Source organism: Emydura macquarii, unplaced genomic scaffold (genome assembly GCF_026122565.2).
Source record: "Emydura macquarii macquarii isolate MOO-44397 ecotype Brisbane River unplaced genomic scaffold, CSIRO-AGI_Emac_v2 contig_2636, whole genome shotgun sequence".
In the NCBI taxonomy this organism is placed as follows: Eukaryota; Metazoa; Chordata; order Testudines; family Chelidae; genus Emydura; species Emydura macquarii.
The window spans coordinates 17036211-17056364 of record NW_027132773.1 but is presented as its reverse complement, the minus strand read 5'-3'; the positions used below and the strand labels follow the sequence as shown (position 1 = coordinate 17056364).

Sequence of the window (20154 nt, the reverse complement as noted above, 5' to 3'; positions counted from 1 at the left end):
CAAAGATTTTTAATTGAAGATCAGTACAGTACAATGCAAAAGGGAAGATTTTATATGTTACCAAACCAATCTGGAGAAGTGATCCCACCACTCGATTCACACCCAACTAACTCCCAGAAACTTTCTCTCTTATATACTATGTTTAAAACAAAGAAAATTTCTTTCCCATAATTAATCTACGCAGGAGTTCCTTTTGTGATATCTGATCTTGCATAATCAATAAACTAGAGACATCAGCAACCATGTTGTTATTATAGAAAACGTCTGTCACAACAAGCAATTCCTTTTGGGCTAAAAACACCTTTCAATAGCTCATTGTTTCATCAATCACAGAACACATCTGTAATAACAAGTATCCCTTATCAGTCACAAATTGTCTCGTGTCTTGGTTTTCTGGACTTCTGGCCAAATTTTCTAGGAGTCTGTGGGATTAAAGCAAGAGATTACACATCTTCCATCATTGATTTAATACATTCTGTCATTTGGTCAGACTCTAACGTTCATCCTAAGTACAGAGCACTTTTAAATTTATAGGTATGGTGCATCAGCACTTTGGTTCATAAACAAAAGGGTTCTGGGAACTTAATGTACAAAACATGATGAGAGTTCAATATCTGCTAATAAATGTATTATATTGCCAACCAAGTCTTCAGGCTTTAAGACAAATAAGAATTGCTTGATCAAGTGTGGTGTATGATTTATCACCCAAGATAGGTTACTAGATTTAATTGCATAGGAAATGTACAGTATGAGTGGGAATACACACAAACTCCATTATGGACAGTAGGATTGAAACCCTTTGTACAGGGAGAGCTCTGTATACGATTGTTAAAAGACTGGGATTTTGCTTTTTATTTTCTAATGATGTAAAACCATTTTCTGTTTTTCTCTTGTAACAACGGTACTCTGAATTCTCAATAATTAAGCCTTGAGGAAGAAAACATGAGTGAAAGATTATTTTTTCGTTGTTGAACTGGTTGATCTGTGCCACCTGCTTTCAGTGACTACTTATGATTTTATGACCAAAATAGAGAAATGTACAGGTTATTTGAGAGTCAGACATTTGTATAAAGTTTTATTAGTACAGATGTTCCTGTAAACTTCCATAATATGGGTGTGTATAGAATATTTCTCTCTGGATCATGGAAATAATGAAAGCCCTAAACTAGTGCTTGGTGCAAACAGTCACTGAGAAAATTCACACACCACCTGTTATGGTTATGGATGAACACTAAAAAAAAGCCATTCTCAAGAAACTGCTGTGCAACAGAGCTGTATTCACAGTAAACCATTCATTAATATTGAATCAAAGTCTACTGTACTTTTTGTTTCCTTTTCTTCATTTCAGCTGGTTAAAAGCAACTGCTGTGCGCATCCTTAATTGTAGTGAACACAAATCCTCTTTCATGCTTTCCAGCATTGTTCTAGTTCATAAGCCTTAAAAAGGGACTTGGCATGTAGGTATTTTTCATTATAAAAAATATTTAATCACACGCTCTCAGATTTCTGATTTTAATTTACTTTACTGTATTCAATTGATAGGAGGAATGTTTGAATATACATATGGCCCTGTTTCAGCAAAGCACTTAAGCATATCCTTAAGTACAACATTAAGGATGAAATCCTGGCCAGAGTGAAGTCAATAGCAAAATTCCCATTGACTTCAATAGGGCCAGGTTTTCATTGTAATGTGAAGCTGCCATAGGTCTGAAAATGCCATCATTAAGGTAGCCTGTATAACCTTAACTCTGCCCCATTGTAGCTATTGAAGTTCCAGCCACATTTGCTAAAGATTTTGCCACATAGGCCTAAATCAGTCCCCACAGAGGCTAGAATCTGGCCCTGTATCCCTACCAAATTTCAGGTTCCCATTACTTCCTGCAGATGTGCAAATGTTCAAAAAAAATCAGAAAAAAATAGCAGAAAATTTGCATATTTTTCACTCTTTGTATTTAAAAATGGTCTGAATCATTTTAGCTGAAACTTTCTGGCGGTGGGGAAGAGACTCATTTTTGCACTGAGAACAAACATGCCACATTTTAGCCAAAACAGTAAAGATTTGAGAAAGTAATAAGAAAATTAAAAGGACCATTTAGAATTAAAATATTTGGGGAAACCTGACTATATGTAAAGATACATACATCACCATTTTACAAATATATATGCGTGTGTGAGAGGGTAGGGTATAATAATAGGATATGTTTTACTGGGAGATTGCTACAAGTTGTGGATGTGCTGCGAGGAATTAGCATGTTTAATCATCTGATGAGTGTATTTGTGGCCTGACACATCTCAAAATGTCTGAAAAATGAATTATGATTATTACTGATTATTAGTATTTAGCTCCCATTTTCACATTTCATTATTTAAGTTATTGAATATGTTCCAGAGAAGAAATATATTTCAGATTAGTGAAAATATGTAACCAATACATTTCTTATTCTTGATTCCTCATTTTACACTTCAACCATTTTACAGAGTCCCTCTTCCCATCACTCAACATGCCAAGTCAAATTCTACTTTCAGTTACACCACTGCTTTGCACTTCTGTAGTTCTGTGTGCTTGGGCAAATCCATTCTGCCAATGCCAAGACTTCACAAGTCACAAGTCATGTCCCTCACCCCCCCCCTCCCAAAAAACCCCCATGAAATTGGCTTAAAAATTGTAAGATTTGTGTCAAAAACCACGTGGGATTCTTTATGTTGGCCTTATGGTTTCTGAGCCTTTAAGCCTCACATTGTACAGATTTTTTTTTTCACAACCATGAGGGCTAGAACCTTTCTCAGTTTCCACCTAAAAAACTAAGATTTCTTGCATAATTACAATGTCCCAGGTGCTGGGACTTTAAGAAAAAGACCAAATATTGTGAGATTTGTGATAAAATCACAAAAGTGGGCAACAGTGAAAGTCAATGTAAAATATTACCATCTCTACTGAGTTGTTATCTCTCATGCCTCAATGGGTGACCGCTGAGAATGCCAGGTTCAGGACAGACTGCTGAGAAATAGGGCAGACTCACTCCAAACTGGTGGTTATTCTACCACTAGATTATACCAAACCAGTAACAAAAGTGAACTTCTGTCTGACCACACTGGTTAACAAGGAGTAAAAAATTCAGTCTTCTAAGGCACTCCAGACATTGGCTTACCACCCAGACACTAGACTTTATGATGAGTGGTTACTGAAAACCAATTTAATCAAATATAGGATCCTTGTAATCCCAAGGGACCAGCCACTTAGGCAAGTCAATATATAACTCAGGCCTAATCATGCTGATGCCAATCCTTTAGTAACTAAAACTAAAGGTTTAATAATAAAAAAAACAAAGAGGAGAGTTAATAATGATTAATAGATGATTACATACATATAATTGCAAAGTCCTTATATCAGGTTCGTAGCAGTGATGGAATAAACTGCTGGCTTATAAAGTCTCTCTGGCAACTTCCAAAAAGATTGGAAGGTTCTCAGTCCATAGTTCAAAATGCTCCTTTAGTTGTAAATCCACAGTCAAGAGAATCAGTACAGAAGGAGGCAAAATGGAGATATCTCAGGGGTCTTTTATATCCTCTGCCATGTGCCTGGAAATGTATTGTCACAAACAATGCTCACAGCCCAGGTACCTGGAAAATTACTGGCCCAAGATGAAGTCCAGGGTCACATGAGCATATCACATGCCCTTACATGCTTTGATGACTCACAGGGAGTGGCTATTGGCCTCTTAGCCATTGGCTCCCGCAGGAAGAGCTATTGGGGCAGAATGAGTTTCTTCTATGGCCCACTGTCAGAGCTAAGTGTCCTTGATGGGCCTTATCTGGCTCTAATGTAAATTCTCTCTGGTGTGTGTGACCCAGGAATACAACACATGTACAATATATAAGTTCATGGCCAATATTAATAACTTTAAATACAAAGATGATACATGGATTTAACCAGGATAATCATGTTTAGCAAATCATAACTTTTCCATTGACACTTTAAATGACATACTTTGTACAAGATTTATTGCAATTGTATAACAGTGGCAATATCTGTGGTATAAATGGTCATATTCAGTCATACAGAATCAGAGTTAAGTATTCTGATTTAGCAACATTTTACATTCACTTTTCACTCGTGTGTGTGTGTGGCAACAGAGACTCAGCTCTAATGGGTATTGTGACGCTGGCAGACCAGGTGCCAGATCATGCCAAAGACCCAGGTCAATTCAGTTGTATATTAGTATAGATCAAAGTGATTGTTAAATGTATCAGCGTGTATGTGGTGTTTATACTTCATGAAAACTAACGGGATGTTACATGCCTTGTGTTCACTTATCTGTATCCTGTTATTTACATTGTTATAACATTGACTATACCCCTGTTACTAAATAACCCATCAAAGGAGAAAGAAGCCTCATGGAATGCAAATGAAGAACTTTAAAAGAAAAGTGCTAATTTCAAAGCAAGTAGTCATTGTATGTGATGACCGGAGGTCAAAGACTCAAAATGCATTCGTCATTCTTTGTCATCAAAGGAGAAGCCCACTTGGGTAGTGACACTGACAGCTTGTTTTCTGTGAAAAGAAGTTATAAGTATGGATTCAAGGAAAGATCCTTTATCTCTGGACCATTTGGACTTTTACTGGGAAGTGTACCAGATGCAAAGCAGAGATCCCCAGATACCATCTGGGTTCCCTGAAAAGACTTTTGGGAAACTGGCAGTTTATTATATCACAGCCATCATTTGGATTCACAAACTGTGACCCACCTGCACGTATATTTTTCCTGCTTTAACCGCTCAATAATGCTCTTTCTTTTTTCCTAGCTAAAAACCGTTTAGTTAGTGTACTATAGAATTGGCTGCCAGTGGTGTAAGATCTAGAGTACAAATTGATCTGAGGTAAGTGACTGGTTTCTTAGGACAGGGAGCAACCTACTGTGATGTGATGTTTGGCATAAGTGACCATTATCACTAAGTCCAGTTTGTCTGGGTGGCAAAATAGACTGCAGAGTCTAAGGGGACTGTCCGGGACTCCACAGTAAGACTGGTATAGTGATCCAGGAATTCACATTTGTTACTGGCTTGGTGAAATCTAGTGCTAGAACACACAACCAGCTAGGAGTGTCTGCCCTATTTTCTGACAGTCTGACATGAGGCAGGCACTCACAGTGGTGAGCCGTTCCAGACAGCGTGACAGATATGGCTACACTTTAATCGGGGCATGCGATTGCAGCATATGTAGACATGCCCAAGCTAGCTGTGATAGAGCCAGCTCATTAAAAAGAAGTGTAGCCGTGGCAGTACAGGCAGTTGCATGGGACAGATGCCCCCGTATGTACCCAGGGTCCTAGACAGGATTGTACTAAGGAGGCTAGTCAATATTGCTATGGCTATGCTGCCATTTTTAATGAGTTAGCTTGATAAAAGCTCGCTTGGGTATGCCTACATGTGCTATAGTCACTCCTCTGGATTGCAGTGTAGATATACCCAATGTCATTGGCGTTATCCCAGGAGGGTACATCTACGCTGGATGCAGGGTCGTAACTGCAGCACGTGGAGGGATACCCAAGCCAGCTTTAATCTAGATAGCTTGGGTACCAATAGCTGTGAATGGCAGTATGGGCTATACATGCCTGCCCAGGACCCTGGATATGTACTCGGGCCTCGCCCATGCTAAAGTCTGTGCTGCCACAGCGTTACTCATATTGGTACCCAAATTAGCTAGGTCAAAACTAATTCAGGTACGTCTATACATGCTGCAACTGCACCTCTGGCTGCAGTGTAGACCTACCCTGAAAGGGGATTCTGTTTCTGTATGTGTGCACGCAAGTATTTCATACAAAAAAGTATGCTAATAACACAAATGTTGTGCAATTAAATAAGGTTTCATGGTTACAAGGTGCTAAATGGTGGTAGAAAAAATTGTATAATAGATTGTGGGCCAGCTGGTGTAAATCCATTGACTTCAATAGAGCTAGACAGATTTACATCAGCCGAGGATCTAGGGGTGCATCATTTTAGGTATAGTAGGCTTGATTCACCACTGCATTACCAGGTTTATGCTGCCATAACTCCACTAACCTGAGTGGAGTTACTCCTAACTTACAAACACAGATATGAGAGGAAAATCAGCCCTAAAGACTGTATCATAACATGTGCACAATAGTGGAGGGCTATGGCTGTACATTCAACCTTCAGTGTTGCATTTCCTGACTTCTAAGTCCTTTTTCTGACTTAACTTTTTTCATTTTTTCTTTTCAAGAAAAGACAGTCGATAACTCCCACCAAACAAAGATGAAATCTGCCATACTTCAAAGTTTTGCTGGCTGACAATAAATTGTAAATATAGGACCAGATCCCCCATTGGTATAAAACAGCAGCGCTACATGGAAGTCAATGAAGCTGCAGCATTTTACATCAGCTGAGTATCGCAGAGTATGTAGATTTAATGATACAGAAGTATTTAGCTAGACACCACCAGAAACCTGCCTGATTTCCATTGACTACAAAGGGCATGGAATCAGGCCCAAACCTGGCACTTGGTTAATTACTATTAAATTACGTAGCACTATCTAAATTTATGCTAATGTTAGTCCAAGTAAGCTGCAGTTATTGCCATTCACTATCATTGGGCTAGATTAGTTTCCTGGGTGAGTGCCCAGTAAAACAGTTATCCTGTTATACCATGCCCCCAATGAAACAGAATATGGGGTACTAACATATTACATTTCCATAGTCTTCTTGGGGCTGTGTGGATAGCTGTGCCATCTCAGCACTTCTCTGATGGCTCCACCAGCTTCTGCAGAATTTAATCTTTCATTTCTGAAGATCTGTCTAGCCCTCATCCAAAGAGATTCTCTTGGTTTCTGCAACCCAACGAGTATTGTAACATCTAAAACTGTGCCTTCTTGGTTTGCGCTCTAAATCATCATCTTTCACTCTTCATTCTCTCTGTTTGCAGAATATTGAACTATAGCTCCACATGCCACATACCAAGTCTGTGGCAGTGGGAATGGCACGCCTTTAACATGCAAGTAATTCATGAAATGGCTGGAGCAATGCAAAGGAGTATCCAGGAGAATTCCCTGCTATGTAGATCCTCAGATATAAAGCCCCGGCATAAGGGATACACAGGGCTCCCAGCTGTTCCTAAAGCCTAACATCCACACACTGCCAACAAAGCTGGAATCAACAAAGCTTGATTCTTGATCCCCCTGGATCTTGTGTGTTCATTTATATCTGTGCAAAGTGAGTGCCAGATCAGAGTGGTGTCCTTTTACCCCCACTTTGCATCCCTCTGCACAGGTGTCAATAACTGCAGAAGGCCATGAGCAACGGCATCTATAGTGTTCTTAAACTACTGAAAACATCAGATAAACTGGCAGGGAATTCAGTTCTATCTAACACCTAGACCTGAACCACTGGCACCAATGAGAGTCACTGTTTCTAACATGAAGTTTACGCCTCCAAGCCTTTGCCATAAGTGGAGCCTGAAAGCCCTACTAATGCTGTGGATGACCTTATTCTCCTGTTCAATCACTTTCTCTGGATACAGAAAATACTATTGCTAAATATTCCTTCTCCCCAGCAACCTACAGTCCTTTCCCTTCCTTCTCTACTGATATCCTGTACCTCTACAATTCCCTGCCACCCCTGACTGAGCTTGCTGGAAGGCAGTAGGCTTAGGCTATATCCTCCCTTGTAGTGATGATGATTGATAAAAGGGCATTTATGTGAGCACGTAAGAAGCCAAACACCACAACAATCCCTTGGAGCAGGAGTAGTCACTCCCTAATTCCCTCCAGTGAGTAAATGGCTCAAAAAGAGATGGGGCCATGCACCCACCCACCCCACTCCACCCAGCCTGCCAAGCCCACTTACCAGGAGAAACACTTGGCACCTATCCCATACACACTAGGAAGCTCCAGGGTAGCTTGACATGTAATATCTCCTATGCACTGCTCCAGACCCAGGGCTGGTTAGCCTTCAGTGTTTAAACAAAGCTCCTTATTCACACAGTTAACTAGTGTACGTTGGGCTTATGGTGGTGCCAAACTCTTCTCCACTGGAAGTCAGCCTGTCCATGTCTCACAGCTCTTTCTAGGTTCCTTTTTTAAAACCTGGTTTTGTTTCAGATTTGTCACCACCCTACTCACTGTGTTCAACAGTGTACCTCTGGTATGCGGGCTGGTAACAAATGAAGCACCACTGAATGCTGTGACTGGCACCTTAATGGCCATGACACTGATGACAGTACCCAGCTGCTGTGTGCTTCATCAGTGGCTGGCTTACTTCCAGCTTTGACTTTCCATTTAGCAAGGTAAGCCTGGTGCATTAAATAGTCTCTGAGTAAGCATTTTATTGAAAACTGAATGTGAAATGTGGCCTAGACAAAAAAGCCGTCAAACATAATAGTTAGGAAGGGGTGAGGTGGGCAAACAGAACACAAGCCAATCGATTACACTGTTCAAAAAAGAAAATCTACATTGTCAACCATTGTTTCTACAGCTAATAATTTATGCCTTTAAAATCACAGGGACAGATCCTCAGCTGGTGTAAACTAGCAAAGCTCTGTTCAAATCAATGGTGCTATTACACTGATTGACACTGGCTGGCATAGTATGTAAGTGAAAGAAGGGGTGAAATCCTGCCTCACTCTCACTCATTCCTATGCTGTGGAAAGGCCAAAGCACAGCAGACCCACTCTGGTGGATCAGGAAGTGAGAAGGAATGGGCATGTGGACAGGTCAGTGGAGATGTGTGGGCACAGCCAGTGACTCTGGCAGGGTATGTCTACACTGCATTGTAAACCCGGGGCTGTGGGACTCCGTGTTTCCAAGCCTGCACCTGAGCATCCATGCTGCATGGTAAACCTAGATTTACAATTGCTGGACTCAGGTCTCACAGTCACACTAACATGTCCATACTGTACAATGCAGACTTTCTGACTCAGGTCTGTGGCTTGAGCTGTATCCACACTGCAAAATGACAGGGGTTGGACCTGAGTTTCAGTGGACATGGGCTCCGACCCACTCTCCTAGCAGGGTCCTAGGACCTGGGAGTTTACAGACTTGAGTCAGACTGATTTGTGTGTGGATGGAACCAGGCTTTGGCTCAAACCTGAATCAGTGCCCAAGCTTAGCATGCAGTGTAGACAGACCCTAAGCTATGCATTGATCCATCTGAGGACGATGTCACTGGCTGCAGTCACTACAGCCTCGTGTCTGCAACATGACTACAGGGGTGCTCCAAACCCAGTCTCTTGCCTGCATCCAACCACCATTTTTTCATATCACCAATGAGACAGACTTTGGGCAAGTGTCATGACTATCACGCACGGTGATCTGGTAATGAGCTCAGAACAGTGTTTTGTACAAGTTCTTTCATCTATATCTATACAGGTTATTGTACTGCACTCTTCATGGTGTACACACATTCCTGTATGACATACAGAATAACGCTAACCAGTGAATCAAGTGTATTTATAGCACTTGAAAACCATGTTGGAAGCTTATACTAAAATATGTATCATGAATTGGACTCATTAAACTCTAGAAGAAAACAAATGAAATAAATGAATCACTCCTGCTATAAGGCTATTCTTAGTGTTCATATGCCTGTACCAGCACCCCTTGGATACTGAGTATGATACAATGAAGGGTTTCTATAGCTGGGGCAATTTTATTTTTTGGAGGGGAGGAGGAGATGGTGGGTGCAGGTTTTGATGGTACTCCTCCCGCTCCATCTTTAATTACTAATGCCTTAAAAAAGACTTTCTGGCTGAGGGGGTTGGATGCAGCATGAATGCTGCTCTGAAGTTGACCCACAGGATTCACTTGAGGATGATGTGGGGGTCTTCCTTCTTCCCAGGAGTGAGGTGCGGCCTTTGTACCAATCAACATCCCTACTAGGTCAGGAGCTCAGGACCTGAATGTAGATCTTACTGCAGAGCAGGCTGGGAATTTTCCATCAGAAAAATTTTTCAACAGAAAATGCCCTTTTTTTGCAAAAATCAGTGTTCCTTGGGGAAATTTCAATTTTGCAGAAAAAATGTCAATTGGACATTGGGAAAAATCATGGGGAAAATGATGGCTCCCCAGCTGGCAGCCTGGAAGACTCTTGTCAATTTCACTGGTGTAATATTTTTAACTTAGTCTTCTAATAATTGAATGAGGTAGGCTCCTACCGCCATATTCAGGCATTCACCAGCTCACATTGAGGTTGTGTTTCTGACGTGATTTAGGATGATTTTCTGTTTTAAATGTGACTGAGGACTCGTGAGGTCCCTTCCAGTCTTATGGTTCCATGATTCTATGATTTTTATTGGAGGGGAATTTCCAGTTTGCAGCTAGCACTATCCTACTGTTTTGCAGCATGTCGAGCCATCACTATGCCACTGACCATGTTACTTAAAGATAAAGGTTGAAAGAAGATTTGCAAAATATCTATGGTTAGATATATAGGCATCTCCCTCAAAAGTGCTGAGCATCCAACAGCTGCTATTGAACTTAATGTGAACTATTGAGTACTCAGTATTTTTGAATCAAGCAGGTCCCTGAATATGGATACAGGAGCCCTCCTCATTGAATTTTGAGTAGAGTAAATAAAAATATTATGTCATTTAAAAAATCTTTACACCATCTGATTGTTAGGAATCCAAAATGGCCACTACTACAGAAACTGCAAAATTCAGCTTTTTGTATAAGTTACTATATCAGCAAAACAACAAGAGTCCTGTGGCACCTTAAAGACTAACAAATGTATTTGGGCATAAGCTTTCATGGGCAGACACCCACTTTGTCAGATGCAACATCTCAGCAAGTATTACTGACTTCAGGTCAGCTCCATTGCTCTGTTGACTTTAGTGAAACTCCCCAATGTGCACCAGATGAAGATCTGTTTGGCTGTATCTTTTAAAGACATCAAATTTGAATTATCACTCCAGTGTGGCTTTGAAAACATTAGCAATTCTGTAGCTTTTCAATAAATCAGAAGTGAATTACAGACGCCGAGGGCTGTTGAATGTTAAAATATCTATGTTGCACACAAACCTGGTCACAAGAAAATAAATATTTTGTTGAAAATAATAAGCCTCGCACTATGCGTGATACTCTGACCTTTCTGCATATATGTATAACTAAGGATACGATTCTGTCATGGAGGTCACAGATTCTGTGACTGTCTGGGACCTCCAGGACTTCTTCTGGGGCTGTCAGAGCTGCGGGTGCTAGAACAGCTGACCGGCGACAGCCAGCTCTGGATCACCAAATAGTTGACTAGCAGTCAGCCCTGGAGCCACCAGAACAGCTGACCAGCAGCCACCCCACTGCAGAGAAGTGGTTGCCAGAACAGCTGCCACAGTCAGCCCCAGCCAGCCCCAGAGCAGCGGTCCCAGAACAGCTGATCAGTGGCCAGCCCCGGGCCTGCCAGAGTAGCAGCAGGGGTTGGGTCAGCCTCAAAAGCAATGGCAGAGTTGGAGCAGCTGCAAGCCCTGTCAGCGCTCTGTTGTTCACCTCCTCCGCCCCCCCTGTCCCCAGGGTATTTTTAGTACTAGTCAGGGACAGGTCACAAGCTTCCATGAATTTTTGTTTATTGCCTGTGACCTGTTCCTGACTTGTACTAAAAATACCCGTGACAGAATCTTAACCGTATGCATAAGAGTGTGCTATTGGGAATTATTTGTGGCCACAATTAAGGTCACTTGCATACCCAACTACCTGATGTGCAGTTGCGGTCAGGAAATTATGTCTATATTACCTGACTTGCACCAACAAATAATTACATGTGTAATATCTGTATCCACTAAACCCAGGCTCAAAAAGAGAAGTTATGTCTTAAAAATGTAGCACTAAGGCCCAGATTAAAGATATGTAGACTCCTGAAGATGCAGGTAGGTGCCTGCTGGGATTTTCAAAAAGCATCTAGGTGCCTGACGCTCATTGAAATCAATAGCAGTTAGATGCCTGGCCACTTTTGAATCCCACTAGGTGTCTAGTTGTATCCTTATGCATCTAAATACCTTTTTCAAAAAACAGACCCTAAGGCCCAGCTCTTCTAAGGTATTTAGGGGCATAACTCCTACTGAGAATCTGGGCCTAAGTGCTAACATGTGTTTAGGGTGGGACAGTCTACTTGGCTACCCTAGCTTTTGTAGCAGTAAATTGTATGTCTATTTAAATCTGTGTGGTCAGGGGATACTAAGGAATTCAAATATGGTCCTGTGGAAACATCTGCATTGCTCAGTATAAGCTCATAGGTCCCAATGTTGCAATTGCATCCATGCAAGCACAGGAGTCTGCCTGCATGAATGCATCTGCTGGATCAGGGCTTACCCTCTATGAACAGTAAGTAAGCTACAATGAGTTTTCTCTTAAAGGTTTATATCTGTAAAACATGCAATGGGACTCAATTAGAAAAAACATTGCTAAGGCAGTTTTGAAACATTGTAAAGAACCTCATTCTTTAGAATCTGATCCTTTATTTATTTATTTTTAAAAATATATTCATATAATAAAATTGCAATAAATATGTATATAAATTTCCCTAGTGGACATGCATGTAAAGTAAGTAAATAATTCTATAGGTAAGAATAATTTATGTTCCTGAAGCTAAGAGATTTTCAGAAAATAGCACAGGAATGAGTTGGTGCATGTAAAATGTTTGCAAAACAGCATCTCTTTCTGATATCTTATATCTTATATCAGCATATCTTACTTCAGACATGTGAGAGACGTGTGCCAGGAGATACACTCTTTTTGAAGTATGTCAGACTGCAGCTGAGCCTTGCCTAGGCATTTTAGCTTACAATAATACGCACCAAAGCCTGAAAACAAAGATTTGATGCCAGAATTTAGCCCACTGTTTAAAAAGAGTCCTTGTATTTCAGCAACCTCTCTCCTGCACATTAGGGACCACTTCACTGTCTGACCATTTGGGCCTTGTCCAACTGTCATTTGTACTTGGATACGTTCATCACTATGTCCCTCATGCTCCAAAACAGGTCTCTGAATGTAGAGAAGATGCACACTGATGCCACAGGCATCTTTTACACACCTGATGCATTCACCTTGATTTACATTTTTCCTTGCCATCTGCTGCTTGCATAGTTTTAGAACAGAACTGGTACATTTTATTACATGCAAGGAAGAAGTACAGCAAATACAGTACAGTACAAACAGTATGGGATTCATCCCTGTGGCAAGGGACAGCACAAGGCCATGGCACTGCTAAGAGCCTACAAATACAATAGGAGTGAAATTCATCTTTGTGCAGAAGGCTTACACAGGTCTATGTATCATATTAGGCCTACTTATTATTTGGAAGTTTTAAACTGGGGTTTGAGTGGTATATAGAGCTTATTCTGGCCTTCTGCTCAAGGATAAGATTTCCCCTGGAAGAATTCCTTGAGTGGTTTGAAAAGGATGTACTTTGGATAACATCCCATCAAACAAAATCCCACAGTACTCTGCAAACTGCGTTATAAACAGAAGTTGCAAACATCCAGTTTTCAGAAAGATTAGCCAACGCACCTCAGTTATCCAAATAAGCAAGAGAATGGTGGGATGAATATTCTGCTGTTTGTGTATTGATCATTTATGGCCCTATGCTGAAATCCTGATTACACTGAAATCACTGGGAGTTTTCCTATTGACTTCAATAGGACCAGGATTTCACTCACGCTTTGATCCTTTGATCTTTTGTCATCTTTAGCAGGATCTGTCTTCAGGCCCTGACACTGCTCAGTTTCCCTTTCTTCTCATTTAATTAGAATTCACACTGGAGATGGGTTTTTTTCAATAATTCTCTTCTTTTCAGGAATCTGGTTTATTAACATAAAGCATCTTCCACTCAGCTTTCCTAACTGGTTTATATCTTTGATATTGGATTCTGAGTTGTCTCACTGCTCAGGCTTTCCTCCTGGTTGGTTGCTGCTCCTTGCAGACTTCTCTCCCAGGCCTTCCACCTAAGAGCTCTGGAGATTTATTCAGGCTAGGCCTCCTCCCTCGCCCTTTCTTGACTTTCTTCCCACTCTTTGATGGACCACTCACTCTCAGATCTACTCTTCTTGGAGTCTTCCCATGTCAGCCCTGGTCTCCCAGCCAGCCAGCCAGGTTCCAAGTCACATGACGCTTGTACGCTCATTCCCTCTACCCAAGGAGGCAAACTAAGCCCTTAAAGAGTCAGCTCACCCTGTGCAAAAGCATATTCCTCCATCAGACATTTAACACTGGTATTTGGGTTCTCCAATTACACATATGAGGCAATAAGGAGGGTTAATTTGCATTAGACCATCCTTTTTTATATTTTCTTACTATGTGAACACATTACCAAATTGTGTTCTATGAATACATCCTACCTGTGAGCATATTATAACAATTATATTCAACAATGAGTTATACATCAGCCGACCTGCTTCCTAATCAGAATGTTGAAGATACAGCTGATATGCTATTATCAAAAGTACATCATTTTCAAGCTATTCAGGGAATTCTTCCAGTGTATTTGATCAGTCTATTTAATTTGCCAGCTCATAGCAGGCATTTATTTGTCTTTAAAGGTGTTTTAACCATAAGTATAAGAAAAAAGTATTGCATAAAAATGCGCCTGGGTACATGTATTTGGATACAGAAAATGGACAGCAAGAGGAATCCAATTTAGCTAAGGTGACTGTGGAGTAACAATTGCACACCTTGGAGTGATGTAACTTCAATAACCTTTTTAATCACCCAAAAAGTCAATTCGTGAAGGGTAAAATTAACTCCTGTGTGCAGTGCATGGTCTATGCACAAACTGAGGTCCTCAAAGCCCTCAAAATGGGACCAAAGTTGTACATAAGCTTTGTGCAGGCTCTCTGCATGAAGATGAATTTCATCTGAAGTGAATAACACACGTCAAGGGGTGGTTTTTTGTTTTGTTTTCGCTTTAAATAACCACACTTTTCAGTTGCTGCAGGCCCTTTGGGCCAGATTGTACTCCCACTGAAGTTAATGGATTTTGCCATTGAATTCAAGGTCGCTTTAAAAGTGAAACAAATCCCAAACAATTTTGACAGGAGATTAACAAAAGGGACTGCAATCTACTAATGATATAAGGATAACTGTATTCTGAAAGGCATGAGCTACAAATAATGAGCTCAGCCCTACAAATCCACCCTAGAAAGCATTCCCTTTGACTTGAATAGATGTTCATCATGCGGAAGGTTTGCAGAATCAAAATTTCCCCACCAACAATGAACTGTTCCATAATAGTCTTGAAATCAAACTACATTAATTTTGGTGGTAGTTTTTTTCCCCTATGCTTCTCTCAGATAATCTTGTATAAAATTAAATATGCCGGCGGGCAGAGGGACATGCTCTATGAAGTTTTATCCAAAATCCTCATGTTTTTCTAGTTTTAAATATTGTGATTGATATCCAGCAAGTACAGTGAGTTAACCAGCACACAGGCAGAATGCTGCAATAGCCTTTGGTCAGCAATGCCATCTCATCGCACTTGCATTTCATTCGAATGATTCCCGGGACATCACAGAACTTCACGATATGCGGAGAAGTCTCAGAGCTCCATCATCAATTTAACATTTCCATAGGCCCTGACACACACACACATTGCCATTGGGATGCTATTGGTACCTTTTACCAGCGGTTCCCAAAGTGTGAGTCGCGGCCCCACATGGCACTCACAGCAGATGGGGTCGTGGCTATCTCTTCTGTGCGGAGGACATCATTTTGCTTGCAAAGCACGACCTGGAATGTAAATGTATGTGAGGTCACGATACATAGAGGACACCATTTTGCCCTATTAACTGGCATTCTCTGCACAGCATGACGTCACACACACCATACGTATGAGGTCGCAGTGTGCAGAGGGCACCATTTTGTAGGGCAAAATTGGCATCCTCCATGCGCTGTGACCTCACACGTAGGGTGCATGCAAAGTCATAGAGTGCGGAAGAGGGCATATTGCTCTTCAAAATGCCATTCTCCATGCTGTCCGGGGTCCCGGCATGAAAGACGTCATTAAAACGGGGTCATGCGGGCAGAAAGTCTGGGGGGAACTCCTGCACTAGACATCTGGAGGGGAAATGGTGGCCCCGCCGCCGTACAGAGCACTTTGTTATTGTTATTTGTTACTGAAGAGGCATTGGCAGTCCTGCACGGTTTCAGCGGAATCCTCCCCACTTGCTGCTGGCAGAAGAATCCCTACAAGGAGAAGGCAGGGGAGGGGGGGGTCCCAGCCCCTCCTCCGCAGAACACGCCCTTCCATCCATTGCACTTGGCTTGGGGCCCCTTGCTTGCTCTGCCATGCCTAAAGAGGAGCCACCGGGTAACTTGTCAGAGGAAAGACCTGGGCCTGAGACGGCTGCATCCCAGCAGCAAAGTCTAGACCTCTGCCCCTCGGGTGCTTCCCTGGCCCCGACTGAGGGTGGTGTGGGGGGAGGGGGGATTCAAAGGCATGAACGAGGAGTGGGCCGCCCAGTTCCCCTCCCTCCCCACGCCGGCTGGCCCCGGCTCCCCACGGCCGCCGGCTCAGCCGCGCAGGGCCGCGCGGCAACGTGCAGCTGCCCAGGCTGCCTTGCCCTCACCCCAGCTGCTGCTGCTGCTGCTGCGTTACTGGGGGAGCCCGTGCCGCCGCTGCGACAGGGGAGGACGAGGGAGGCTGGCGGCGAGCTGCTGAAGGCGGCTCACTGAGCATGCGCCGCCACAGCCACTGACTCTGCCTCAGCCCAGGTACCCAGGCAAAAAACAAAACCAAAAAAAAAAACCCAAAACCCCCAAGTAGCAATGACCAGCCAGCAGCCGCTGTAGTGTGCGCGGCTCCCCGGCACCAACAGGTAGGCGCAGAGGGGCTGGGGGCAGCGTGGGGCACGGGGCTGGTGCAGCTGCAGGGCTGGGGGAGGGGGGGCTCTTCCTCCCCAAGGTGGTTTTTTAACTCAACTGCATGATGGCAGTGCCCGCAGACGGTGCCTCTCCGGCTGCCCCTCAGCTGCCCGGCACCGGGCCGGCTGGGGGCAAAGGGGGGCTGCCAAGCAGCTGCGCCTAAGCGCCCTGGCAACCCCCCTGCATCCCTGTGCCTGTATGTGCATGTGTGTGCGGTACTGGGGTGGGGGGAGAGGGATTTCATGGGTTTAAAACGTTGCCATGATCTGATCAGCCCCTGTTTACACAGCAGTAATCAGGCGCTTTGTGGCTGGTGAGAATGGAAGGCTTCTAGTGGAATTCAGTGTGAATCTCCTTTGTACACCCGAGGTGGCATAGGAAGCACTTCGTGTGAATAACGGAGGCGCCTGATCACACTTGCTGTGGCTCTTGTCCCTGGCTTTTGGAAAAGCAGCAGGCAATCTGTCTTTTTATTCTTGTCATTAGTATTATTGTTCATTTGTTTTTGGTATGGAATGTATTTCGTTGCAGTTCACCGGGAGGATTAGTGTAAATCGTGGAGTCTTAATTAACTAAAGAAAGATCCGATCATTATGCCTTTATTTAAGCACAGCCAAAGACAGCCCTTCCAAATGGATGGGCATTATTTCTTGGGTGTGTTTCCTTTTTTCCCCCCTTCAGTGTTTACATTGACATGGCTTCATAATAATGTTGTGGCTTTAAAGATTTGTAATAACAAAAGGGGGGAGGCGAAGATGTCTAGCATCCGTGTTTATTTCAAAGCCTAAATGATAAAATCATGGTTTATAGGGGGGGAAATAGTGAATTCCATTTTCTTTTACAATGTGCATGAACTAACACTATGATTAATGTGCTTTGGTGACTTGGGTTAAAAAACATAAATTCTGCAGGGTTTCTTTGGGTATGATCCATATCAACACAGCAGCTGCCTCTGAAACACTGACAAATATGTAGACATAAAATAAATGTAGGTAATGTCCAAATATAAGTGGTCTTTTAGGATTTCTTTTAAGATGCCAGTGATTAATTCCTGGAGTTGTGAACTAGGGATCATTTTATTCATAAAGACTACGAGGCATGAGCTATAAATTTGTATATTCTACCAAATATAAGGGGTATACCAAATAGGGTACGTTTGGTCTGTTCAGAAACTGTAAACAAGCCAAATCTATGAAATCCCAAATAAGCCAAAATGTTCCACGATAAGAGTGCAGATCATATAAAGAAATGCCTTGTGGCATATAAAAACAAATAGTACTCAAATTTACAACTTTGTTTGGGTCTCCATAAATTAACATCTTTGTTAGCACTCTCTGACATCATTACTTGTTAACTTCAGTCCTGATAGCTCAATTTTTTTTTCCAGGTATTTTGATGGCATGGCAAGTCAGAAAGAAGAAAAGAGGATGTACTGTATGACTAGACACAAGATCTGTTCTGTTTGTGGATTACATTTTCAGTAAGATGTATGGATCAATTTTTTCCTTGTTCTTATATATAGATCATAAGACTTGACTGAGGCAATATCCATATCATCCATCCATCTATGGCGAACTACAGCCATGCAGCTGACAACATTTTACAAAATCTCTCTCCTTTAACAGCCTTTCTGAAACTGACTTCACTGGGTTTCATAATAGGAGTCAGTGTGGTGGGTAACCTTCTGATCTCCATTTTGCTAGTCAAAGATAAGACCTTGCATAGAGCTCCTTACTACTTCCTGTTGGATCTTTGCTGCTCAGATATCCTCAGATCTGCAATTTGTTTCCCATTTGTTTTCACCTCTGTAAAAAATGGCTCTACCTGGACGTATGGGACTCTTACTTGCAAAGTGATTGCCTTTCTGGGGGTTTTGTCCTGCTTCCACACTGCTTTCATGCTGTTCTGCATAAGCGTCACCAGGTACTTAGCTATTGCCCACCACCGGTTTTATACAAAAAGGCTGACTTTCTGGACTTGTTTGGCCGTTATCTGTATGGTGTGGACCCTTTCTGTAGCCATGGCTTTCCCCCCAGTTTTAGATGTGGGCACCTACTCATTCATTAGGGAGGAAGAACAATGCACCTTTCAGCATCGTTCTTTCAGGGCCAATGATTCTTTGGGATTTATGCTTCTTCTTGCCCTTATACTCCTAGCCACACAGCTTGTCTACCTCAAGCTGATATTTTTCGTTCATGATCGAAGGAAAATGAAGCCAGTCCAGTTTGTTGCCGCGGTGAGCCAGAACTGGACTTTTCATGGCCCTGGAGCCAGTGGTCAAGCAGCAGCTAATTGGCTGGCTGGATTTGGAAGGGGTCCCACACCACCAACCTTGCTGGGAATCAGGCAAAATGCAAACACTACAGGCAGGAGAAGGCTGCTGGTCTTAGATGAGTTCAAAATGGAAAAGCGAATCAGCAGAATGTTCTACATTATGACATTCCTTTTTCTGACCTTGTGGGGTCCCTATTTGGTAGCCTGTTACTGGAGAGTTTTTGCAAGAGGGCCTGTAGTACCAGGGGGATTTCTAACGGCCGCTGTCTGGATGAGTTTTGCCCAGGCTGGAATCAATCCTTTTGTCTGCATTTTCTCCAACAGGGAGCTGAGGCGCTGTTTCAGCACAACCCTTCTTTACTGCAGAAAATCCAGGTTACCAAGGGAACCTTACTGTGTTATATGAGGGAGCATCTGTAAATCTTTAGCCTTGTGAAACACTACCCTTTCTCTGCTAAGCAATTGTGGCCTGTAGCCATGTCTAGAGAAGAAAATCAAGAATGGAATGTCAGCAGCTGTAAGGATTTGGGCAACATTCTGCAGTCTTTGCAATAGCTCACCTATAATCCTATTTTAAACCTAAAAGTGTTCCTGCTGACCACTGGTGAAGGTTTGTAATTAAGAATAAAGGACTGAACCACTGCCCTGAATTCCTTTACGTGGTTGAAATCTAGATAACGAAAGTAGCAGATGCTGAGTATCAGTGCTAAATGCTGTGTATATCACTACATAAAATAAGACCATCAAAATGATTAGCATTGGACATCTTAATAAATTCAATTGATATGAGGTTAATGTGTTGATAAAACTAATTTTAGACATCTGAAGACATTTAAAACATTTCATACAATTATTGTTTTGCAAAGACTGAAAATTGGGGACTCAAGTACTGTAACTGATTAAAGATGTGCCATGCATTATTGGATTATCACACTGACAAATCTGTTTGCCTTGTGAGTAAGTTTTGGGGAACATTCCAAAGCAGTATTTTTGTTCAAATTAGACTTTACTCTTTTTTTTCCAA

General features: G+C 42.2%; 1 protein-coding gene and 1 long non-coding RNA gene across 2 annotated transcripts; one reads left to right on the top strand and one right to left on the bottom strand.

Annotated features, from left to right (window-relative positions):
- Nucleotides 1-6: 6 nt before the first annotated feature.
- On the bottom strand, nt 7-16775 carry LOC137163849 (uncharacterized). The gene is made up of 3 exons (XR_010922855.1): nt 16562-16775; nt 15609-15722; nt 7-422 (listed from the first exon to the last, which is right to left on the bottom strand). It is a non-coding gene; the product is annotated as an uncharacterized lncRNA (long non-coding RNA).
- A 1588-nt stretch (nt 16776-18363) lies between these two features.
- On the top strand, nt 18364-19788 carry GPR85 (G protein-coupled receptor 85). Its single transcript, XM_067564235.1, has one exon. It carries the CDS (start codon nt 18424-18426, stop codon nt 19534-19536), a length of 1113 nt encoding a protein of 370 aa, XP_067420336.1. The 5' UTR covers nt 18364-18423; the 3' UTR covers nt 19537-19788.
- Nucleotides 19789-20154: the final 366 nt, after the last annotated feature.